Genomic DNA, 27,500 nt, shown 5'->3' on the forward strand with positions numbered 1-27,500 from the left:
GCAGGTACCAGGGACTTTTTTTCGTAATGGAAAACCAAAAAAGGAGAGTAGAGTCGAGGCGAGTCGAGCAGGTACCATGTGATGGAAAAGCGCCATATGTTGACCAAACTGTCAGTGAGAAGGCTATATGAGACATGCAATAATACAGTCAAAGATCCTTGACTTTTTTGATGAAATAGAAGCATGTGAATTAGAGTTTAGATTCTCTGCCCGAGCCCGAGCCGGATATTTTACGCCGCTATGATTGGGCCGGGCCCTTGATCAAGCATTTGTGTTTTTTTAATCATTACTTTATTAGCCATATTCTGTGGGGAGAAAGCTCTGCCTCTCCAGCTTCTCCCGTAGCTCTGGGTGGATGTCCTGACCTGACTTGAGTGGGAGGTAAACTGTACATCGTGTCTCCCCCCCTCTGCAGCACTGTTGTCGGCCAGTGGGTCAGCATGCAGACCGTGGTGAAGGACGGTATTAATTAGGTGATGAGACCGTGGTGAAGGACAGTATTAATTAGGTGATGAGACCGTGGTGAAGGACAGTATTAATTAGGTGATGAGACCGTGGTGAAGGACAGTATTAATTAGGTGATGAGACCGTGGTGAAGGACAGTATTAATTAGGTGATGAGACCGTGGTGAAGGACAGTATTAATTAGGTGATGAGACCGTGGTGAAGGACAGTATTAATTAGATGATGGAGACCGTTTTTACGTTTCTTCACTCAGATCATTTGCGATCCGTTCTGAATAAACTAACAGCAGTTTCCATGCTTCGTCCTTGTTGCGTTATTCATTAAGATAATTATAAACAGATTTCTGTAGTTCTAACAACTCTGAGTTGTAGTTGAGAACGTCAGTTATAACGGCCCACGTATTAAAAAATTGTCATTTTTAAATCAGGCTCGGGCTCATAATTACAGTTAATGTGCCGGGCTCGGGTAGGGGGGGCTTGATTTTTTGGCCCCGATCTAAGCTCTAGAAGAGGTGCCACTGGCCTACAGCCTGTCCTGTCCATTACTCCCCCACTGGCCTACAGCCTGTCCATTACTCCCCCACTGGCCTACAGTCTGTCCTGTCCATTACTCACCCACCGGCCTACAGCCTGTCCTGTCCATTACTCCCCCACTGGCCTACAGTCTGTCCTGTCCATTACTCACCCACCGGCCTACAGCCTGTCCTGTCCATTACTCCCCCACTGGCCTACAGCCTGTCCTGTCCATTACTCACCCACCGGCCTACAGCCTGTCCTGTCCATTACTCCCCCACTGGCCTACAGCCTGTCCATTACTCCCCCACTGGCCTACAGCCTGTCCTGTCCATTACTCCCCCACTGGCCTACAGCCTGTCCTGTCCATTACTCCCCCACTGGCCTACAGCCTGTCCATTACTCCCCCACTGGCCTACAGTCTGTCCTGTCCATTACTCACCCACCGGCCTACAGCCTGTCCTGTCCATTACTCCCCCACTGGCCTACAGTCTGTCCTGTCCATTACTCACCCACCGGCCTACAGCCTGTCCTGTCCATTACTCCCCCACTGGCCTACAGCCTGTCCTGTCCATTACTCACCCACCGGCCTACAGCCTGTCCTGTCCATTACTCCCCCACTGGCCTACAGCCTGTCCATTACTCCCCCACTGGCCTACAGCCTGTCCTGTCCATTACTCCCCCACTGGCCTACAGCCTGTCCTGTCCATTACTCCCCCACTGGCCTACTGCCTGTCCTGTCCATTACTCACCCACTGGCCTACAGCCTGTCCATTACTCACCCACTGGCCTACAGCCTGTCCTGTCCATTACTCACCCACTGGCCTACAGCCTGTCCATTACTCACCCACTGGCCTACAGTCTGTCCTGTCCATTACTCCCCCACTGGCCTACAGTCTGTCCTGTCCATTACTCACCCACTGGCCTACAGCCTGTGTCCTGTCCATTACTCACCCACTGGCCTACAGCCTGTCCTGTCCATTACTCACCCACTGGCCTACAGCCTGTCCATTACTCCCCCACTGGCCTACAGTCTGTCCTGTCCATTACTCACCCACTGGCCTACAGCCTGTGTCCTGTCCATTACTCACCCACTGGCCTACAGTCTGTCCTGTCCATTACTCACCCACTGGCCTACAGTCTGTCCTGTCCATTACTCACCCACTGGCCTACAGTCTGTCCTGTCCATTACTCACCCACTGGCCTACAGCCTGTCCTGTCCATTACTCACCCACTGGCCTACAGCCTGTCCTGTCCATTACTCACCCACTGGCCTACAGCCTGTCCATTACTCCCCCACTGGCCTACAGTCTGTCCTGTCCATTACTCACCCACTGGCCTACAGCCTGTGTCCTGTCCATTACTCACCCACTGGCCTACAGTCTGTCCTGTCCATTACTCACCCACTGGCCTACAGTCTGTCCTGTCCATTACTCACCCACTGGCCTACAGTCTGTCCTGTCCATTACTCACCCACTGGCCTACAGCCTGTCCTGTCCATTACTCCCCCACTGGCCTACAGTCTGTCCTGTCCATTACTCACCCACTGGCCTACAGCCTGTCCTGTCCATTACTCACCCGATCTAAGCTCTATTGTGAATAAACTAAATGTCTGACCCTTGATATGATTCTTATTTCCCAGTGTGGCCCGTAGTGAAAGTGAGTTTGACCCCCCTGCAGTAATCAATCCTGTTTGGATGAGGAGTCTGGACTCACAGTTTGTGCGGAGGAAGGATGGAGGGAAGAAGCTCTCGTTCATCAGAGTCGGGAAAGGAACAACGCGAACCATGTAGTCGGTGTCAAAGGTCAAGCCGCTGAATGGCTGACTGCTCAGCTTCTGCAGGAGTTAAATAATTATAATACATCAACAATAAATAACACAAACAGACTGAGAACAACAGTAAAATGGAGACACAAACAGGTTCCCTTGAGCAGATTTGGTTATAGTGATAACATGATAGGTCAGGGAGGGAAAAAATGAGCAACATGAGTTTAGCATTCAGAGGAAATGTAAGTGCTGAACAACAATAATAGGGGAGACATTTTTACAGCTGCACTTTCATATGGCTCTTTGTAGTTTTGCTTATTTAAAGCTAATGTACTTGCACTTCCTACTTGTTGTCTGGAGGTTGTACCTTCAGGGTTGAAAGCACCTTTAAAAAGGAACACGCCGACTTATTGGGACTTTGTCTTATTCCCCGTATCCCCCAGAGTTAGTTAAGTCCGTACATACCCTTCTCATCTCCGTGCGTGTTGTAACTGTCTGACGGTCCCACCGCTAGCCTAGCTTAGCACAGATCCTGGAGGTAACTGGCTCCATCTAGCCTAGCTTAGCACAGATCCTGGAGGTAACCGGCTCCATCTAGCTTAGCTTAGCACAGATCCTGGAGGTAACCGGCTCCATCTAGCCTAGCTTAGCACAGATCCTGGAGGTAACCGGCTCCATCTAGCCTAGCTTAGCACAGATCCTGGAGGTAACAGGCTCCATCTAGCTTAGCTTAGCACAGATCCTGGAGGTAACTGGCTCAATCTAGCCTAGCTTAGCACAGATCCTGGAGGTAACTGGCTCCATCTAGCCTAGCTTAGCTCAGATCCTGGAGGTAACTGGCTCCATCTAGCCTAGCTTAGCACAGATCCTGGAGGTAACCGGCTCCATCTAGCCTAGCTTAGCACAGATCCTGGAGGTAACTGGCTCCATCTAGCCTAGCTTAGCACAGATCCTGGAGGTAACAGGCTCCATCTAGCTTAGCTTAGCACAGATCCTGGAGGTAACTGGCTCCATCTAGCCTAGCTTAGCACAGATCCTGGAGGTAACTGGCTCCATCTAGCCTAGCTTAGCTCAGATCCTGGAGGTAACTGGCTCCATCTAGCCTAGCTTAGCACAGATCCTGGAGGTAACCGGCTCCATCTAGCCTAGCTTAGCACAGATCCTGGAGGTAACTGGCTCCATCTAGCCTAGCTTAGCACAGATCCTGGAGGTAACAGGCTCCATCTAGCTTAGCCAGGATCTGTGCTAAGCTAGGCTAGATGGAGCCGGTTACCTCCAGGATCTGTGCTAAGCTAGGCTAGATGGAGCCAGTTACCTCCAGGATCTGTGCTAAGCTAGGCTAGATGGAGCTGGTTACCTCCAGGATCTGTGCTAAGCTAGGCTAACGGTGGGGGCATCTGACAGAGTTACAGCACACACGGAGATGAGAAGGGTATGTCTGGACTTATCTAACTCTGGGGGATACGGGGAATAAGACAAAGTCCAATAAGTCAGCGTGTTCCTTTAAGATCCAAACCAATTTCTTTAGATTTAAAATATTTAGGAACAAAAAAGAAAACATACTGCAGACACTAAACAACAACGAGCAGCTGCCTTCCTCCTTCCCTGTGATTGGTCAGTTTGCGCCGTGGTTATTTTGGTTCTCACCGTGTTCTTGTGGGAGCTGTTGAGCGTTCGAGGGTCTTTGAGGAGGAGATGCTGACACTGCTTCCCCTCTGGGTTCTTGTCCTCCAGATAAACTCTGAAGCCTTTAATGTGTTCGATCCCTGCAGAGACACGGCAGGTTCAACAAGGAGCTTCATCCATCCTTCGCTCATCCTTTCCTTTCCTCCTCCCCTTTCCACCACTTCATTCTGCTATCCATCCATCTATCCATCCACCCACCCATCCATCCACCCAATCATCCATCCATCCTCCCATCCATCTATCCATCCACCCAATCATCCATCCATCCATCTATCCACCCAATCATCCATCCATCCACCCATCCATCCATCCATCCATCCATCCACCCATCCATCCATCCATCCATCCATCCACCCAATCATCCATCCATCCATCCATCCATCTATCCATCCATCCATCTATCCACCCATTCATCCATCCATCTATCCACCCAATCATCCATCCATCCATCCATCTATCCACCCAATCATCCATCCATCCATCCACCCACCCACCCATCCATCCATCTATCCATCCACCCAATCATCCATCCATCTATCCATCCATCCACCCAATCATCCATCCATCCACCCAATCATCCATCCATCCATCCATCCACCCAATCATCCATCCATCCATCTATCCATCCATCTATCCACCCAATCATCCATCCATCCATCTATCCACCCAATCATCCATCCATCCATCCATCCATCCACCCATCCATCTATCCATCCACCCATCCATCCATCCACCCATCCATCCACCCATCCATCCACCCACCCACCCACCCATCCATCCATCCATCCATCCACCCATCCATCCACCCAATCATCCATCCATCCATCCATCCTCCCATCCATCCTCCCATCCTCCATCCATCCACCCATCCATCCACCCATCCATCCATCCACCCACCCATCCATCCACCCAATCATCCATCCATCCTCCCATCCATCTATCCATCCACCCAATCATCCATCCATCCATCTATCCACCCAATCATCCATCCATCCACCCATCCATCCATCCATCCATCCATCCACCCAATCATCCATCCATCCATCCATCCATCTATCCATCCATCCATCTATCCACCCATTCATCCATCCATCTATCCACCCAATCATCCATCCATCCATCCATCTATCCACCCAATCATCCATCCATCCATCCATCCACCCACCCACCCATCCATCCATCTATCCATCCACCCAATCATCCATCCATCTATCCATCCATCCACCCAATCATCCATCCATCCACCCAATCATCCATCCATCCATCCATCCACCCAATCATCCATCCATCCATCTATCCATCCATCTATCCACCCAATCATCCATCCATCCATCTATCCACCCAATCATCCATCCATCCATCCATCCATCCACCCATCCATCTATCCATCCACCCATCTATCCATCCATCCACCCATCCATCCACCCACCCACCCACCCATCCATCCATCCATCCATCCATCCACCCATCCATCCACCCAATCATCCATCCATCCATCCATCCTCCCATCCATCCTCCCATCCTCCATCCATCCACCCATCCATCCATCCACCCACCCATCCATATTGTATTCCTTCCTTCCCTCCCTTCCTCTTCTCATTATTTCCTCTCCTCCTTTCCCTTTTTTTACCCTTCTCTCATTCCCTCCTTTTTCCCACGTATGTCCACCTGTCCTCTCATTTCATCCCTTCTTGTCCTCCCCTTGTTACATTCTTGATCTCCTTCCTTTGTTTTCTTTCTTCTACTCATCTTATCTTGTCTTTTAATTTCCTTTCTTGCTTTCCTCTCCTTGTTCCCTTTCTTCCCCTGTTCTCTCTTCATTTCCTTTTCCTCACCTTGTCCACTTTCATGTCCTTTCCTTCTTTCGTCTATCTTATTTCATTTCCTCTCCTCCCCCCATCCCCCCATCCTGTCCCGTCTTGTTTCCTTTTATCTTCTCCCCTCCTGGTTTCCTCCCCTCATCCTCTCTGCTCTTTGAAAACACGTCTGTCTTGTAATTACACCCTCACATCAACGGGTCATGTTTTTCCTATTAGCTCTGCAGGGGGAGAGGGAGAGAGGGAGAGAGAGAGAGAGGGAGAGAGAGAGAGAGAGAGAGAGAGAGAGAGAGAGAGAGGGAGGGAGAGAGAGAGAGAGAGAGAGAGAGAGAGAGAGAGAGGGAGAGATAAAGAAAGAGAGAGCAGTGGTAGAACAGGTTTTTCTGTCTTGAGGCAGATTCCTGAACATGTTTTTCTCTCCTGCAGAGTTGAGGACAGACGAGGTTTTAACGACAGCTGCTGGCTGATGGCAGGTCTTCACCTCCCTTCAGTGGGTTAAACATGTTTCAACCGTGATTTAACTATCCCAACAGCGTAAATCTGTGGACGACAAGATCAGTCAGTCCACCACTAAAATATCAACCCATTATGTACAATACATGTTCCTGAGAGGAAGAATCCTACTGACTTACCTCTCTCTCTCTCCCTCTCTGTGTCTCTCTCTCTCCCTCTCCCTCCCTCTGTGTCTCTCTCTCTCTCTCTCTGATGCGACCGCCAATTTCGGTGAGTTTTTGAGTATGTTAAGCCCCTCAAAAAGGTGATTAATCTCCAGAAAAGAATAATAATTCCTTCAGTTTCTGTCGGCGCTCGGGCCCTAATTAGTTTACTAAAAGCAGAAAGTCCTCACGCTAAAGAAGCTGGAATAAGCAAATGTTTTAAGAACGTTTGCTACCAAAATCCCACAAATGATTAATGGATTATCAAAATGGTTGCAGATTTATTTTCATACCAGCAGAACAGCCTCAACTGTAGGCTACCTTCTGTGTAGCCAAAATTTGTTTTTTTTTTGTGACTTTGAGCTCTGAAGTTCTTGGCAACAAGAAATAAGCTGAGCAGGTTTTAGGAAGGACGTTGGCCAGATTGAGGTTGTTTACCAGATGATGATTCTGGCTGCTGTGACATCAAGCATTTCTGGAAGATTTCTGTCTCTCTGTGAGAAAACAACAGGCTGTATTGTCACAGAGAGAGAGAGGTTCACCTTACACTGCACACTGCACACACACTGCACACACACACAGGGACACACACACACACACACACACACACACACACACACACACACACACACACACACACACACACACACACACACACACACACATTCCTTCACGGTCAAATCGTGGCATTGTAGTGTGAGATGTGATCCTCTCTCTTATTCTCAGGGCCTGATCAAAGACACACACAGAGACACAGATGCACACAAAGACACAGATGCAGACACACACACACACACACACACACACATACACACACACACACACAGATGCGCACACACACATAGACCTGAGCTGGGTAATCTTACGGATCAGAGCACTTTGAAGGTCTTTCCTCTCCTGCTCCTCCTCCCTCTCTCCCCTACTCTCTCTAACTTTCTCCCTGTGGAGAAGCTGCAAACAGACGATGGACAGACAGGTAAACAGACACACACACACACACACAGAGACTAAGGCATGGATACCCGAACCGAGCCCGATGGTACCCGACGGGCCGGGTTCGGACAGATATTTAGAAATGATGTTCGGGTCGGGCTCGGTCACATCAGCGCGATATGGTATTTGTTGTAAAATGGTGCTGCGGCTCCTTTAAGAGAGCTCAGTGTGTGTGTGTGTGTGTGTGTGTGTGTGTGTGTGGAAAGTGGGCAGAAGAGAGATAGAGAAAGAGGAAAGAGGAAGCAGACGTGTAGATGCGACCAGAGCAGAGTTGGTGGAATAAGTTTAAGTTTTGTACACAGTGTGTGTGTGTGTGTGTGTGTGTGTGTGTGTGTGTGTGTGGTGTCCGAGATAAACTCCAGACTGAAAGCCAAGTTCACCAGAAACAGGATTTTAACCCCGATGTTATTCATGTTATACCGTCGGTCCTGGAGGTAACCAGTCTCCCTGGTGTTCTGACCACGGTCAGGAAAGGTTAACACGTTGAACATTTTAAATTAAACAGATTATTAACGTGAGCTTGTTGCCCCGTGTGAGCTGATGACCTCATCTGGTGACATTTCTGAATGCCTTCCTACAGCTGCTTAATAAAAGATTTCATTCAAACAAACGGACATGTGTCATTAGTATGAGAAAAAAACGAGATTTTAACTGTGTTGGGCTCGGACAGAAAAATTCGGCTCGATCCGGACTCTAACAGAGACACACACAGAGACACACACACACCAGACGATGGACAGACAGGTAAACAGACACACACAGAGAGACACACACACACCAGACGATGGACAGACAGGTAAACAGACACACACAGAGACACACACACACCAGACGATGGACAGACGCGTACCTAGTGGACTGGCAGACCAGTGGACGACCACGGCGGCCTGATCCTCGCAGCCCAGATGGCTGAAGGAGACGTTGGTGACCTCATGGATCACATGTTTCCCCAGCGGGTAGTTGAGGGAACAGTCTGCAGGGCGAGAGACAGAGAGATCAATCAATCATTATTACGTATTTTAACACCAGTCCTATTAATGCATTACTTGAAAACAGTTCTACAATTGAGGCCATGGAGCAGACTAGGGCTGCAACTAACCATTATTTTCATAGTCCATTAATCTGTTGAATTATTTCTCGATTGATCGATTAGATGTTGGGTCTATAAAATGTCAGAAAATGGCGAGATATGTGGATCAGTGTTTCCCAAAAAGCCCAAAATGACATCCTCAAATTTGTCCACAACCCAAAGATATTCATTTTAACTGTCCCAGAGGAGAGAACAAAGTAGAAAATATTCAAATTATAATAATAAGGAGCTGGAATCAGAGAATTTGTCTCTCAAACCGATTAATCGATTTTCAAAATAGTTGGCGATTAATTTTAGGGCTGGGACCATATGCTTTTGTCCCGTTGCGATTCTTTTACGATACATGGGTGCCGATTAGATTTGTATCGCGATTTTAATTTATTTTGTGATTCTATAGTATTGTATGTGTATGTGTATTAGAGAGAAGACACACCAGCCCAATAATCGGGCGTCGGGCCGTCTGGTGAGGTCCGTGACTCGAGTCTGTTCCGTGTGTCCCGTGCCGTCGGCCGTCCAAGGAGCCGTTGGCTTTAATTTGGGCCGAGAGACAGGGCAGTTGGGGATAGGGCAGTCAGAGACAGGGCAGTCAGAGACAGGGCAGTCAGAGACAGGGCAGTCGGGGACAGGACAGTCAGAGACAGGGCAGTCAGAGACAGGGCAGTCAGAGACAGGGCAGTCAGGGACAGGACAGTCAGAGACAGGGCAGTCAGAGACAGGACAGTCAGAGACAGGGCAGTCGGGGACAGGATAGTCGGGGACAGGGCAGTCGGGGACAGGACAGTCGGGGACAGGACAGTCGGGGACAGGACAGTCGGGGACAGGGCAGTCGGGGACAGGGCAGTCGGGGACAGGACAGTCGGGGACAGGGCAGTCCGGGACAGGGCAGTCGGGGACAGGACAGTCAGAGACAGGGCAGTCGGGGACAGGGCAGTCGGGGACAGGACAGTCGGAGACAGGGCAGTCGGGGACAGGACAGTCGGGGACAGGACAGTCAGAGACAGGGCAGTCGGGGACAGGACAGTCGGGGACAGGGCAGTCAGAGACAGGGCAGTCGGGGACAGGGCAGTCGGGGACAGGGCAGTCGGGGACAGGACAGTCGGGGACAGGACAGTCGGGGACAGGACAGTCAGAGACAGGGCAGTCGGGACTCACCCGGAAATGGGGAGCGGATGAGTCTCTCAAAATCTGACGAAAATCTTTTAAACTGACCTTTGTTGATCTGAAATGAAGACAGATTCAGCAACTGCACGGCCTATTTCTCTCTTCAAATGTTTTCAGAAACATGTTCCGGTGAACTATTTTAGTCCAATATGAGATCGTATTCTGAACGAGCCGCCATGACAGTCTGGCTGTGAATTTCCGGAGAAAAAAGAACCACGTGACGCGTTCGTCCAATCAGCTGCCGGTTCTCATTTTCTGGGAAATAATCAGACTGTTAATGGAAACAATACAGAGCAGCGCCGCCTGCTGCTATGGAGACGTATTATGTTTCGCGCACACGCAGAGCGTACGCTCACGTTGGCGTCTCCTCAGTGAGTTCTGAGGCATTTTTTGGACCTCGGGGACCCGACTGATCAGTCTGACTGGCTTTACTGCCGACGGTCGGCCGTCTGGTTGGTGTGTCAGGGTCTTTATATGTAATATATGTATATTGAGTAGGGTTGGATATCATTTGGGTTTTTTCCAATACCGGTGCTAAAGCGATACTTTTAAAAACGGTTCCGGTGCCTAAACTGTGCCTAAACCGACGGCTTGTTTATCGCTAAGGCCATATGGTCAAAATGAAATGATTTAATAATAATATAATAACTATAACTTATAACAATGACTTATTTCACCAGTAAATTGCTGTTGAACGACAAAAACAACCACCAGATGGGAAAAGGGTATTTTACAATAACTTTGAATGCACCGCGAGGCTGGCGAGTTTCAAGTGAACGCACCATCTGTGGTGTTTTTCCGACAACAGCAGCTGCAGACTGCTTAACGTCCCGCTGTTGGAATCCTCTACAGGGAAATACAGACAGACTTTACACCGTTTAGTGTCAGCATTTTAACCGTGTTTACTCCAGCTGCTAGCTAACGGTAGGCTAACGTTAGCTGCTGTCGAGTGAAGTAACTAGCGTCACGTGCAGCGATGCTTCTGTCATTCGTTTCGGAGCATCAGAGAGCAGCGCAGGCATATCAGTGGCACCGAAATCCCCGTTGCTATTCGGTCTGGTAGATACCGGTGCCGTATTAGCACCGGGTCTCGGTACCCAACCCTACTGTTGAGTATTGCAAATTTCTTTTCTTTCTTCTGGTTTAGGGCCAAAATACATTTCTGATCTGCTGCTACACTACGAACCCCCCAAGACCTCTCAGGTGGTCTGGGACAGGTCCACTATGACCCCCCAAGACCTCTCAGGTGGTCTGGGACAGGTCCACTATTAACCACCCAGACCTCTCAGGTGGTCTGGGACAGGTCTACTACACTATGACCCCCCAGACCTCTCAGGTGGTCTGGGACAGGTCCACTATGACCCACCCAGACCTCTCAGGTGGTCTGGGACAGGTCTGGGACAGGTCTACTACACTACGAACTCCCCAGACCTCTCGGGTGGTCTGGGATAGGTCCACTATGACCCACCCAGACCTCTCAGGTGGTCTGGGACAGGTCTACTCCACTATGACCCCCCCAGACCTCTCAGGTGGTCTGGACCAGGTCCACTATGACCCACCCAGACCTCTCAGGTGGTCTGGGACAGGTCCACTATGACCCACCCAGACGTCTCAGGTGGTCTGGGACAGGTCCACTATGACCCACCCAGACCTCTCAGGTGGTCTGGGACAGGTCTACTACACTACGAACTCCCCAGACCTCTCAGGTGGTCTGGGATAGGTCCACTATGACCCACCCAGACCTCTCAGGTGGTCTGGGACAGGTCTACTCCACTATGACCCCCCCCAGACCTCTCAGGTGGTCTGGACCAGGTCCACTATGACCCACCCAGACCTCTCAGGTGGTCTGGAACAGGTCCACTATGACCCACCCAGACCTCTCAGGTGGTCTGGGACAGGTCCACTATGACCCACCCAGACCTCTCAGGTGGTCTGGGACAGGTCCACTATGAAAATGGAACATCTAGGATACTCAAAGAGCTGTGCAAATTACAAATTACCATTTTGTAGAGGCTACTTGTGCAAAAATACATATATCCATCCACACATGTCTTACAATCGTTCCTACTTCCATAAGCATCCATCATTCAGTCCTAAAAATAATAAAAAACATTTTTTCCTTCTGCCTTCCAGGCAACGTTGGGGGCTTAAAACACCAAACACCGTACATAGAGGTGCTACACACACACACACACACACACACACACACACACACACAAGATACCATCAGACACACACACACACACACACACACAAGATATCAGACACACACACACACAAAGATATCACACACACACACACACACACACAAGATATCACACACACACACACACACAAGATACCACACACACACACACACACACACAAGATATCAGACACACACACACACACACACACACACAAGATACCATCAGACACACACACACACACACACACACACAAGATACCACACACACACACACACACACAAGATATCACACACACACACACACACACACACACACACAAGATACCATCAGACACACACACACACACACAAGATTTATCCATTTATAAATACCCTTACAATCTATTATAAATATGCATTCATTTCTTCATTCATATCCATGCATACATAGTCACAGATATACGTATGCATGAATGTGAATGAAAAAAATTAATTTCTGTAAATTTGTTGCTTTTTCCGAAAAAATGTTACGCATTTTGTCGCATTTTTGTTGACATGAAGCCCTACAAAGGTCATCAAAAGAGTTCCTTAGCCATCATAGAACTTAGAAAATCAAGCAAAACAAATAGCAGAGCCTGTCTTTCAGTTTTGGAACAACAGGTACGAGACACGAGGGAATTCTTTACAACTTTACCCGAGAACATGGCGGTCTGAAAAGAGAAACAACTTTTTCACATTCCGTGTGGTAAAATGATGGAATGAGCTTCCAGAAGAAGTTGTGCGTTCCCCTTCTATCAATTCCTTTAAGAATAGGCTGGACGCATGTAGCCTGTCAAAAGGTGTAATGTATAATTATAAAGCTTGTCAGTAATTTATGAACTGTTAGAAAACTTCAATTATGAAATTAATGTGTTTTTATAAAATGTTAAAATGTGAATGTGCATATAGTGTGTGTGCGTGTGTGTGTATATATGTATGTATCTATATATATATATATATATATATATATATATATATATATGTGTGTGTGTGTGTGTGTGTGTGTGTGTGTGTATGTATATATATATATATATATATATATATATGTGTGTGTGTGTGTGTGTGTGTGTGTATGTATGTGTATATATATATATATATATATATATATGTATATGTATATATATATATATATATATATATATATATATATATATATATATATATATGTGTGTGTGTGTGTGTGTGTGTGTGTGTGTATGTATGTATGTATGTATGTATGTATGTATGTATGTATGTATATATATATATATATATATATATATATATATATATATATGTGTATGTGTATGTGTATGTGTATGTATGTATGTAATATATATATATATATATATATATATATATATATATATATATATATATATAAATATAATTGTTTTGTGTCTTTTAGAGTCTGGGATAGAGGATTGTATATCCTGTACCAGAAATCTTTTCAATAAATTTCAATAATTGATTAAATTTTTGTTTCACAGCCTGAATATTAAACTCTCTCTCTGCTTCTCGGGGAATTTCTGAGTCTCAGAGTCGGTAAATCTGCCAAATTCTGCTTTGAATGTCACGTAATTACAGTTTAAAAAAACACTTTCCTGTGGTTTCGGTTTGGCGCACAACTAGGAGGGCCGAAATATACAGTCATGTGAACAAATTAGGACACCCATGCTAAAGTTGACTAAAAAGAGGAATAAAAAAAATCATCTTTTGGTAATTGATCTTAATGCCTTAATTTAAAAAATTTGTAAAAATCCAACCTTTAAGGACACCAATTTTCTTTGTGAATGAATAATGTATCGTAAATAAATAAATGTTCTTTCTTAAAATACAGGGGGCATAAGTCAGTACACCCCTATGTTAAATTCCCATAGAGGCAGGCAGACTTTTATTTTGAAAGGCCAGTTATTTCATGGATCCAGGATACTATGCATCCTGATAAAGTTCCCTTTTTTTATTACTCTTTTTAGTCAACTTTAGCATGGGTGTCCTAATTTTTTCACATGACTGTATCGTGAACCCAAATTGATATACTGGCCGGATCTAAATCTGCAAGGGGCCGGATTTGAGAGTTTGACATGTGTTCTAGACTATTATAACCTTGGTACCATTACCCCCCCCCACCTTCCTGTCTTGTTTCATCTCGTGAAGATGACGAAGATGGAGGGGTAGAGGAAGAGGAGGAGGAGCAGCCAGCCATGAACCGAGAGGGATCGGAGGAGAAAAGCTGGACTTAGGGAGTAGAAAGAAAAGGGGTGTGCGCTAAGACACGACTGACTGCTCCTCTTTCCTCCTGCCAGCCACCTATTGACGGAGAGGATTGAGGTGAGGAAGAGGAGGAGGAGGAGGAAGAGGGGACAGAGGACAGGAGCTTAAAAAGGATGAAGATGACTGGGAGGAGGCAAGGAGAGCATGGGATGCGACACGAGTCACTGCTCCTCTTGCTCAAAGCGGGGTCATGTTCAGGGCGAAAGGAGAAGGTCACAGCTGGTCGCTCCTCTTCCTCCTCTTCCTCCATCATAAAGCTTCTCTATAGGTTATACGTTTGCAGCTCGTGCCTCCTCTTCCTCCTCTTTGTATTCAGAGTTTCTTTAAAAAGACAAAAGGAGAGGATGAAGAGGAGGAGGAAAAAGGGATGTGAGGGCCAAAGGAGAAGATCACTGTTGGAGGAGGAGGACAATCTTCCATCTTCACTTACCTGCTCCTCTTCATCAGTGATGGGCGTTATAAATAACGCCGTTACCGTTACTGCCAAAAAATGCGGCGCGTTACTATAACTGAAGCTGTTTTTTTTCATCAGACCAACTAGATCTCTGAGTCTGAGCCGAGAGGCAAAGACTTTATTTTACTGTTGTTCCTTGGTTAGTGGGCAGTGCACGACGCAAACGCATACATGCTGACGATTGGCTGAGGTTGAGTAAAATGTCATGGTTAGCCAATCAGAGGTAGAGCTGGGCGGGTGTTCGAAAGCACGCGTAGTCGGACACACAACGAACAACACACACGAGTCAGTCAACGAGAGAGAGAGACAGGTATGGTGAGCCCAAGATATCAGACACACACACACACACACACACACACACACACACACACACACACACACACACACACACACAATATACCATCAGACACACACACACACACACACGCAAGATACCATCAGACACACACACACACACACACACGCAAGATACCATCAGACACACACACACAATATACCATCAGACACACACACACACACACACACACAATATACCATCAGACACACACACACACACACACAATATACCATCAGACACACACACACACACACACACACACACAAGATATCATCAGACACACACACACACACACACACACAATATACCATCAGACACACACACACAAGATATCATCAGACACACACACACACACACACACAAGATACCATCAGACACACACACACACACACACACAAGATATCATCAGACACACACACACACACAATATATCATCAGACACACACACACACACACAATATACCATCAGACACACACACACACACACACAATATACCATCAGACACACACACACACACACACACACACACACACACACACACAATATACCATCAGACACACACACACACAATATACCATCAGACACACACACACACACACACACACACACACACACACACGCAAGATACCATCAGACACACACACACAATATACCATCAGACACACACACACAAGATATCATCAGACACACACACACACACACACACACACACACAATATACCATCAGACACACACACACACACACACAAGATATCATCAGACACACACACACACACACACAATATACCATCAGACACACACACACAAGATATCATCAGACACACACACACACACACACAATATACCATCAGACACACACACACACACACGACACCATCAGACACACACACACACACACACGACACCATCAGACACACACACACACACACACACACACACACACACACGACACCATCAGACACACACACACACACACACACACACGACACCATCAGACACACACACACACACACACACACACACACACACCATCAGACTTGTGTTAAGATTTGCTGATTTTGTCACCCATCATTAGTGACCTCCTGGAGGTCAAAGGTCACCCTGATTAATATTCACGATGACATCGCTGCAAAAGAGAGAGAGAGAGGAGAAGCTTCCCACTCTCCTCAATGCTCCGTCACACACACACACACACACACACACACACACACACACACACACACACCTAAAAGGGCTTCTCGCTCATGGTCAGGGACAAAGGCAGGAGGCAGGGATCGGCTACGGCTCAGGAACTTGACTTTTAGAGTGAAAAGAACAAAAGATGAGGAGGAGGAGGAGGAGGAGGAAGAGGAGGAGGAGGATGGCGGTTCTGATGGCTCTGATCACATTGTGTGATTGATTTAAACTCTGCAGGTCAGTGTAGCGCTCATCAGTTCAATTTTCTAAGCACAAACGGACATTTGGAAAAACAGAAAAATGGGTTCAAATATCCAAGTTTTAGTTTTTTTCCACCTTGACAAATTAAAAAAATTGGATCTTTAAACTGTTTTTCCAATTTTCTGTTTTTATTCAGAGGATCAGAAATTGAGAAAATTACAAAATTGCGTCTGAGCTCCAATTATTCGATACTGTAATGGTATTCTCTCCCTCTACTTTGAGGAATATGCAGGTCATTAAAGGACAATTCCAGCGCAAAACGACCCTAGGGGTTATTAACTGATGTGTACCTACTCTGTCGCTCTCTGGGACATGTTTTCATGCTAATCCAATGAGTTTGGAGCTTTAACGAGGCTACCGCGGACCGCTGGTTAGCTTACAATGCTAGTATTTGGGGCATGGGGACACTCAAATTAAATCGCCGTGCAACGTGGAATCTCCAAAGACAGTACGGAGATTCCACGTTGCACGGCGTTCGACTAGTCATGACTGGTTTCCAAGATGGCTCCGGCAAGTAAACATGAACGCGACTGTCTTTATAATCTATCTTTTTAATAAACTATCTGTACACTTTGACAAACATTTTAACAACGTTGTCAATGCTTCGGTTCACATTTAGGGACCCTAATTATGCTAACGTTAAAGTGTGGTGATGTTTCGAGCCTTTTTAGTGGTATTAAATAGCGATTTAATTTGAGTGTCCCCATGCCCCAAATACTAGCATTGTAAGCTAACCAGCGGTCCTCAGTAGCCTCGTTAAAGCTCCAAACTCATTCGATTAGCATGAAAACATGTCCCAGAGAGAGACAGAGTAGGTACACATCAGTTAATAACCCCTAGGGTCGTTTTGCGCTGGAATTGTCCTTTAATGACCTGCATATTCCTCAAAGTAGAGGGAGAGAATACCATCACAGTATTGAATAATTGGAGCTCAGACGCAATTTTGTAATTTTCTAAATTTCTGATCCTCTGAATAAAAACAGAAAATTGGAAAAACAGTTTAAAGATCCAATTTTTTAATTTGTCAAGGTGGAAAAAAATGAAAAATTGGATATTTTAACCCATTTTTCTGTTTTTCCAAATGTCCGTTTGTGCTTAGAGAATTGAACTGATAAGCGTTACACGGACCGTTTACCTTCAGAGGAAAACGTAACGCAACTTACTTTTTGGAGAGATTGTCGGGATCTAAATGTTAAAGGATAATTCCGGCGCAAAATTAACCTAGGGGTTAATAACAGACGTGTCCCCACTCTGTCTCTCTGGGACATGTTTTCATGCTAATTGAATGGTAGGGTTGGGTATGGTTTGGTTTTTTTCCCCTAAAGCGGTACTTTTAAAACGGTGCCGGTGCCTAAACGGTGCCTGAACCGATTTTTTTTTTTAGAAAGTTAAAAAAAAGAAGGGTACTAAACAACAGTCGGCAACATTTAAGAACAACTTGTTTATTACTACGGCCATATGGTCAAAATTAAATGATTTAATAGTAATGTAATAACTATAACTTATAATAAACAATCACTTATTTCACCAGTAAATTGCTGTTGAATGACAAAAACAACCACCAGATGGGAAAAGGGTATTTTACAATAACTTTGAATGCACCGCGAGGCTGTAGGTTACCAGTTTCAGTGAACGCACCGTCTGTGTTTTTCCGACGTTGGCATCTGCTGCGCTGCAGAGCAGACTGTTGAAATACAGTCCCACTTTACACTGTTTAACGTTAGCTGTCAGCATTTTAACCCTGTTTGATCCAGCTGCTAGCTAAAGCTAGGCTAACGTTACCTGCTGTTGAGTGGAGTGGAAAGTGAGGCACCGAAATAAGGCACCGAAATTTTCGTTCTTATTCGGTCTCGTTACTACCGTTTCGGTACCCAACCCTATTGAATGTGTTTGTAGCTTGAAACAAACTAGCGCGGACCGCTGATTAGCTTACAACGCTAGTATTCTGGGCACAGGTCGCTATTTCTACACCACTAAAAAGGCTCAAAATATCACCATACTTCAACAGTAGCATAATGAGGGTCCCTACATGTTAACAGAAGCATTGAGAACTTTGTAAGTGTACAGACAGTTTATTAAAAAGATAGATTATAAAGACCGTAGCTCCCAAGACGGCGGCCGCCTGTATACGAGAACGCTACTGTCTTTTTATATATATATATATATATATATATATATATATATATATATATATATATATATATATATATATATATATATGTATATATATATATATATATATATATATGAATCTGTAGATTAACTCACTGTCAGCTCTGAAGATGACGGCTAACCTCCGACTTCCATCTGCACCAGACTGCACCTAAGAGAGAGAGACAGAGAGAGAGACAGAGACAGAGAGAGAGTCTGTTAGATTATTTAAAAATCATTTCAGAATCACAACGGTGTGTATGGTGTGCATGGTGTGTATGATGTGTATGGTGTGCATGGTGTGTACGGTGTGTACGGTGTGTACGGTGTGTATGGTGTGTATGGTGTGTATGGTGTATGGTGTGTATGGTGTGTACGGTGCATGGTGTGTATGGTGTGTATGGTGTGTATGGTGTATGGTGTGCATGGTGCATGGTGTGTATGGTGTGTACGGTGCATGGTGTGTATGGTGTGTACGGTGCATGGTGTGTATGGTGTGTACGGTGCATGGTGTGTACGGTGCATGGTGTGCATGGTGTGCATGGTGTGCATGGTGTGCATGGTGTATGGTTTTCGGCTTCCATACTACTCGCTACCGTAGTCATGCTGTGATCACGAAAGATGCTTCCCATCGAAATACATTACATTAAAATTCGTGCTCACCACCACGGAAAAAACGACATAAACGTCTCCGTGTACACGAATCAATAGATTAAATAACGTGACCATTTCACAAACTGCCGTGAGACTGGGATGGATATACTGCCCCGCCCTAACCTCCGTACTAAAACAACGCCGGTTGCTAACACTTCAGCTGCTCCAAACAAAGAAACTACAGGATATCTGTCCAAGCTCCACCCAGCAGCTGTATTTAACTATGAACGACAGCAGATAGAGTGACGCACGATGAGCGAGATAAGCTGAGGTGTGACCATCGACTCCCTTGTGAGTTTTACTTTCTTCCCTTTCTCTGTCTCCTAATCAAAGGCAGGGAGTCTCATGAAGTCTCAGCAGAGCAGCTTTACAGCTTTGACCTTGTTTTCATGTTGCCCTGACACACACACACACACACACACACACACACACACACACACACACAGCGTGGCACTATCTTTGTGGGGACCCGTCATTGACATAATGCATTCCCTAGCCCCTTACCCTAACCTTAACCATCACCACTAAATGCCTAACCTTAACCCTTACCCTCACCCTAACCATAACCTAATTCTAACCCTAATCCTAAAACCAAGTCTTAACCCTCAAACAGACCTTTAACCTTGTGGGGTCCAGCATTTTGGACCTCACAAGGCTGTGCTAACTCCACAAGTATACTGTATTCCCCGGTTTTTGGACCCCACGAATATAGTAAAACAAACACAAACACACACACACACACACACACACACACACACACACTCTTCAGGCTTGTTACAGAGGTGTCAGACTGTGGTCACACACAACAACCACAGACATACACCTGAAACCAATCAGACAGACTCCCTAGTGTGTGTGTGTGTGTGTGTGTGTGTGTGTTATAGAAAGTGTGCCATGCTTATTAGCAGTCACTGTACCCTAACAACCCATCCACACACACACACGTTTGTAATTATACAGCCTACTTGTGAAGACCCTCATTGCCAGAACACATTCCCCAGACCTTCAAACAAGAACTAACATGGACCCTTAAACCAGATCTTAACCATCAACAGCCTTTTGAAGAAGTGAGGATTGGACAAAAAGTCTTTGCTTTCCCAAAAATGTCCTCAAAAAGATAGAAATACACACACACAGTTTATATTTATATATATATATATATATCTTCAGTTTGCCTCCACTACTGACCTTAGACCTTTCCAGGTTTACATGCTGCTGTGTGCACAGATGTCCCGCTGGCAGCATAAAATGGGAGGCTAATTGAAATCCAGGTTTTCACCGACAACCCAAAAAAGCAGACTTCCTGATTGGTTGCACTGAGACACTTCCCAATTTTTCCTGCAGCATGTACATTAGCGAATAAGTCCGGGACATACATTATCTGCAGACGAGCACAGACCTGGAGTCTCTTAGAAACATTTATACAGAGAGATGAATAACCAAGTCATTCTACCAGGAACGTGCGCATTTGATTGGCTAGCATTTTGCTTGCCAGGTGACAACACATTGTATTGAGACAGGTTCCACTTTTTTGTAGACTACCTACATTTTTTTTAGCTGGAGCCCTTTGTGTCTAGACCTGGGTTGTGTCCCAAACCGCCTACTTGCACACTTCAAACACTTAGTTGTAAGTATATCATGTAGATAACGCAAAAAGTCAGAGGACTGAAAGTACCAGGATGAACCCCTAAAAACGGTCAGAAAGTTCAGTGTGGAACGATGGACACTACTCGCACTAAACGGGCGCCATCTGGACTACAAAGCGGAAAGGGGAGGGACCAGGGACGTCGACCGGCAGCTGATTGGACGAACGTGTCACGTGGGTCTGGCTTCTCCCGGATTTCACAACCGAGCATAATGGCGGCTCGTTCAGAATACGATCTCGTATTTTACGAAAATATAGTTCACTGAAACGTGTTTCTGAAATATTTTAAGAGAGAAATAGGCCGTGCAGTTGCTGAATCTGTCTTCATTTCAGATCAACAAAGCTCAGTTTAGAAGAATTTCGTCAGATTTTGAGAGGCGGCGAGCCGAGCCGACCGCTCGTCATTTCCGGTAAGTGTTTTAACGTAAGTGTTCCTTTTGGGACGATACTAACCATCAAAAGTGGGACTACAGCAGGAAGTGGTCAGTGACCATTAGCAGTGGACTACAGCAGGAAGTGGTCAGTGACCATTAGCAGTGGACTACAGCAGGAAGTGGTCAGTGTACATTAGCAGCGGGACTACAGCAGGAAGTGGTCAGTGACCATTAGCAGTGGACTACAGCAGGAAGTGGTCAGTGACCATTAGCAGTGGACTACAGCAGGAAGTGGTCAGTGACCATTAGCAGAGGACTACAGCAGGAAGTGGTCAGTGACCATTAGCAGTGGGACTACAGCAGGAAGTGGTCAGTGACCATTAGCAGCGGGACTACAGCAGGAAGTGGTCAGTGACCATTAGCAGTGGGACTACAGCAGGAAGTGGTCAGTGACCATTAGCAGTGGGACTACAGCAGGAAGTGGTCAGTGACCATTAGCAGTGGACTACAGCAGGAAGTGGTCAGTGTGGTCATACTGTTGTATGTCTAAAGGCAGCTACACACCGGGCCGATGATCGGCCGTCTGACAGTCTGGCGAGGTCGGTGACTCGAGTCTGTTCGGTGTGTTCGTGCCACCGGCCGTCCGAGGGGCCGTCAGCCTTCATTTTGGCCGACCTGACATGCTCAGTCGGGACTCAACCGGAAATGGCAACCAGGATGAGCGTGACTAGAGTCTCTCAAAATCTGAGGAAAATCTTTTAAACTGACCTTTGTTGATCTGAAATGAAGACAGATTCAGCAACTGCACGGCCTATTTCTCTCTTAAAATGTTTTCAGAAACACGTTTCAGTGAACTATTTTAGTCCAATATGAGATCGTATTCTGAACGAGCCGCCAGTAATGGCCGTTTGAAATCATTTTTGGGCGACAATACAGATTAGCGCCGCCTGCTGTTATGGAGACGTATTACGTCTCGTCTCTCCGGTGTTCTGAGGAACTTTTTGGACCAACTCGGGGAGACTGATCAGCCATACTGCCTTTTCTGCCGACGGTCGGCCGTCTGGTCGGTGTGTCTGCAGCTTAAGGTGGACTGACCTTTAAGGTGGACCAGCTATTCTCATTTTACCATTTAGTGGAAACACGGCATACGTGACAAGTTTTGTTCAGCACCTTTTACGTCAGCGTGCCAGCTAGCGAAGCCGTTAAGCGTTGACATCTCTCTTCTAATAACATACTTCCTGCTCATTTCACACAAGCCAACATAGTGGGACTGCAGTGTGAAACAACTAGTACTTAAACACTTAGATAATTCAGAATTTAGGCAATTTCTCTAACACCAGTGCTCTGCCGCTGACCCTGCCCATCGCCAGAAGCCAAATCTCTCTTCTTTGCAACTGACAATTTTTCAAACAGGCAGACAGAGAAAGACACTTTTCTTGCTTCCTGTTGCCAGGTGTTTCTGACTAGTAATAATCATTATCTCCACACACACACACACAGCGTGGCACTATCTTTGTGGGGACCCGTCATTGACATAATGCATTCCCTAGCCCCTTACCCTAACCTTAACCATCACAACTAAATGCCTAACCTTAACCCTTACCCTCACCCTAACCATAACCTAATTCTAACCCTAATCCTAAAACCAAGTCTTAACCCTCAAACAGACCTTTAAACTTGTGGGGTCCAGCATTTTGGCCCCACAAAGCTGTCAGGACCCCACAAGTATACTGGACTCCCGGTTTTTGGACCCCACGAATATAGTTAAACAAGAGCGCGCACACACACACACACACACACACACACACACACACACACCCTGAGGCCTAAACAACTGAAGAAACGATTACTTTGAAAGTAAAGGGGAAAAAAAAGACGAGATCTGAAAAGCAGCTGTTGGACATCCAACACACAGTCAGCGGACACGCTGGACGTTTGGGAAATGTTGTAGGTTTCGACTCCTGAGTGTGGGTCCTGTTTTAGAATAACAACAAAGAACCAAAGTGGACCACAAATTAATACACGCAGGGAAAACTTGAACTCTGAAGAAAGCTGAATTTCCCTCGGGAATCCCCAAACCCACTAAATCACTTCCTGTGGTAATCAGACAGCTAATTGCAGGCTCAGTAGCAGCACATCAACAGCAATTAATCACATTGCTGGAGGTAAGGAAAATGCAACCTAGGGTCTTTTTGTGAATGTACCCGAGTCAAACTTTAATTTAAAAGCATATTTAGGACGGAAGCGCCACTTTTAAGATGTACCGTAATTTCGTTTTTCAGTCAAATGGCCTTTTGAATGGGAGAGCTAGGGACACTTTGATGCTAGCCTCAAAATATCTATTTTTAAACCACTAAGAAGGCTCGACACAACATGAGACTTTGCTCCAAGTATCACCAGGAGCTCTACACCTTAACTCCACCGGTGACCAAGATATACTATAACCAGGAGCTCTACACCTTAACTCCACCGGTGACCAAGATATACTATAACCAGGAGCTCTACACCTTAACCAAAGCATTGACAACATTGGTAGTGTTCAGAGTTTACTAAAAAGAAAGGTTTTAACAACTCACCGTAGCTCTTGTTGTTTCCGGCTGCTACCACCTCGGCAGTCAAAACCAGTCGATATCAAAACAAGTAGCCCCAGATTTAGGATATCCTGTAGTCACCGGTGGAGTTAAGGTGTAGAGCTCCTGGTTATAGTATATCTTGGTCACCGGTGGAGTTAAGGTGTAGAGCTCCTGGTTATAGTATATCTTGGTCACCGGTGGAGTTAAGGTGTAGAGCTCCTGGTTATAGTATATCTTGGTCACCGGTGGAGTTAAGGTGTAGAGCTCCTGGTTATAGTATATCTTGGTCACCGGTGGAGTTAAGGTGTAGAGCTCCTGGTTATAGTATATCTTGGTCACCGGTGGAGTTAAGGTGTAGAGCTCCTGGTGATACTTGGAGCAAAGTCTCATGTTGTGTCGAGCCTTCTTAGTGGTTTAAAAATAGATATTTTGAGGCTAGCATCAAAGTGTCCCTAGCTCTCCCATTCAAAAGACCATTTGACTGAAAAATGAGAATATGGTACATCTTAAAAGTGGCGCATCCGTCCTAAATATGCTTTTAAACAAAAGTTTGACTCGGGTACATTCACAAAAAGACCCTAGTAGTGGTAGGCTAAGGCCTCCTGTGACACAAACTAAGCAGTATGCTCTCTCTTTTATACCTCAGACTATCAGACAGCACAACAAGCACTTTAAACGTACATTTTTATAAATTTTGTATTGTATTTATGTATTGTATTGTATTATATTGTATTTATTGTATTGTATTAGGCAAGTATGAACACTGTAATTTCCATTTTTATGGATGAAATCAACTTGACTTTAGGTTGCATTTTGGCGAGAGTTACATTTTAAGGAGGAAAGGACACAAGAAGAAAGGAAAGGAGGGGATACAGAAAAGGAGGATTCAGAAGGGGGGAGTGAAGGATGATGGGAGAGGTAATCACCAACCCTGCAGAGAAGGAAGGAAGGAGAGATGGAGGAATCTGATTGAACAGGAACTCCTTAAATTACAGCTTTCAAGGTTCATAGCAGACTTCTCCTCTCCCTCATTTTGTTTGGGGCGGCCAGACCATTTCCAGATGTGGGACAGAGAACGTGGGACAAGCTCACAAGCTGACCTTTGATCAACATACTGTTCATGAGGTACAAACAGTTAGAAAGAATATGTTTGGGGAACCAGGATATGAGCTTGGTATTGGGCTTTGTTACTTTTTTAGTAGCAACCAAAATTAGAGATGCACCGATTACATCTTTCTAGGCCGAATCGGATTTCTGATTTTCTTTGAGTTAGACCAGCTGATACCGATTTTAGCCGATTCTGATTTCATTTTTTCTAACCACTTTACAGCACACACACATATGTATTTTCTATCTTTTCTTTAATAGAACATGTGTTGAACAGATAATGGATCACTATAAAATAGAACTATATAAATTACTCCTGGTGTGGGACATTCACACACATCTAAAGAGCAATGTTAGAACCATTTCCTTCTTTTCACATCAATATCAACTAAAGAAATGTGATTTAGGTTTTTGGTGTCGTCCCTCCACGCCCTACTTTCTCCTTGCAGGTGTTGCATGTTGTAAACTTGTTATCTTCTGCACACACGCTGAAGAATTCCCAAACAGCTGACATGTTGCAGGTTAATTCACCAGGTTCCTACATGTGGAGAATAGCGCCGACACGCGCTTCACACCGCGAGCGGGTACGCACCACACACGGCGGAAAAGTTGAGAGAAAGGAGAAAGAGACCGTGCTGTGGCGTCCGTGCTGTGGCGTCCGTGTGTGTGTGCGTCCTTGAGAACTGTAACTGGTATAACTTATGTTGTCAGTTAATTGGAGCGTTGACCAGCATGAAATCACCATATGTCAGACTGACCTGCCGGTCGCCGGTCATGACCGAGCATGTGACAACCGGCCAATTCTGGTCACCGGCCGGTCTATCGGTGCATCTCTAACCAAAATTATATCCATGATACATACAGTAGAGTATCTGACAAGCAGTGTTGGAAAGTAACTAAGTAAATTACTTAAGCTGCAGACACACTGACCAGACAGCCGACCGTCGGCAGTAAAATCAGTCGGACTGATCAGTCGGCTCCCCGAGGTCCAAAAAGTTCCTCAGAACTCACCGAAAATCTCTGCAGGGTAAATCCAGACAGCTAGCTAGATTCTGTCCAATCTGAGTTTTCTGTTGCACGACTAAAACTACTTTTGAACGTACACATGTTCCACCAAAACAAGTTCCTTCCTGAGACTTTATTAATTATTATTATTATTAATTTAGCAGAGGCACCGTGGCTCCGTCCGGAGCTTAGCCCCGCCCACGACGATTGTGATTGGTTTAAAGAAATGCCAATGAACCAGAGCACGTTTTACTCCCATCCCAGAATATTGTGTGGACTAGCCAGACTAGCTTCGTCCCTGTGTGCCAAGCAGATCTCTAAATCAGCGGAGATACACACACTAATGGACAAACCAGATCCTGTTAGATGGACTGCTGACAGACTGCTGAAAAATCGGTTCAGCCAGTGAGCATGAAAACACATCAACCCAACAGACAATGGGAGATTTCCAATTTACATACTAATTATTCAGAATGTGAATTTCTGAATATCTTCAGTCTAACAACCCTGGAACTGACTACAACCAACTGTATTAGATGTACTGTAGTCCTGTCAACATGGTATATATATATATACATATATATACACATTTATATAGGGTGTATATATATATATATATATATCCTAAATAAATAAATGCATACATGTTAATATGCAGAAGCTCAATAAACAAACACAAAAACATCCATTAAGATTTTTTTTCCACACACAAAATAAGTCTTTATATTGTATTAAAACACAATATATTTAATTTCCCGCCAGCCTGTCTGCATTCATATAATTAATCACAAGTTAAAAATCAATTGAACAAAAATCCCATCTGACCTCAGAAGCTGTGCGTGTGTGTGTGTGTGTGTGTGTATCTGTGTGTGTCCCTGTATCTGTGTGTGTGTGTGTGTGTGTCCCTGTATCTGTGTGTGTGTGTGTGTGTGTGTGTCCCTGTATCTGTGTGTGTGTGTGTGTGTGTGTCCCTGTATCTGTGTGTGTGTGTGTGTGTGTGTGTCCCTGTATCTGTGTGTGTGTGTGTGTGTGTGTGTGTGTGTGTCCCTGTATCTGTGTGTGTGTGTGTGTGTGTCCCTGTATCTGTGTGTGTGTGTGTGTGTGTGTGTGTGTGTGTGTGTGTGTGTGTGTGTGTGTGTGTCCCTGTATCTGTGTG

The 27,500-nt window shown here is 45.6% G+C and overlaps 1 protein-coding gene across 1 annotated transcript in view; it reads right to left on the minus strand.

Moving 5' to 3' along the window:
* Positions 1–27,500, minus strand: part of il17rd (interleukin 17 receptor D) — a 67,964-nt gene that overhangs the window by 32,590 nt on the left and 7,874 nt on the right. The window contains exons 2-5 of the mRNA XM_031301386.2: positions 19,104–19,158; positions 8,747–8,869; positions 4,392–4,510; positions 2,693–2,813 (exon numbers count right to left, since the gene is read on the minus strand). Of these exons, the coding sequence (XP_031157246.2) occupies positions 2,693–2,813; positions 4,392–4,510; positions 8,747–8,869; positions 19,104–19,158 (418 nt within the window). The remainder of the gene's footprint in view (positions 1–2,692; positions 2,814–4,391; positions 4,511–8,746; positions 8,870–19,103; positions 19,159–27,500) is intronic.

Source organism: Sander lucioperca, chromosome 6 (genome assembly GCF_008315115.2).
Source record: "Sander lucioperca isolate FBNREF2018 chromosome 6, SLUC_FBN_1.2, whole genome shotgun sequence".
In the NCBI taxonomy this organism is placed as follows: domain Eukaryota; kingdom Metazoa; phylum Chordata; class Actinopteri; order Perciformes; family Percidae; genus Sander; species Sander lucioperca.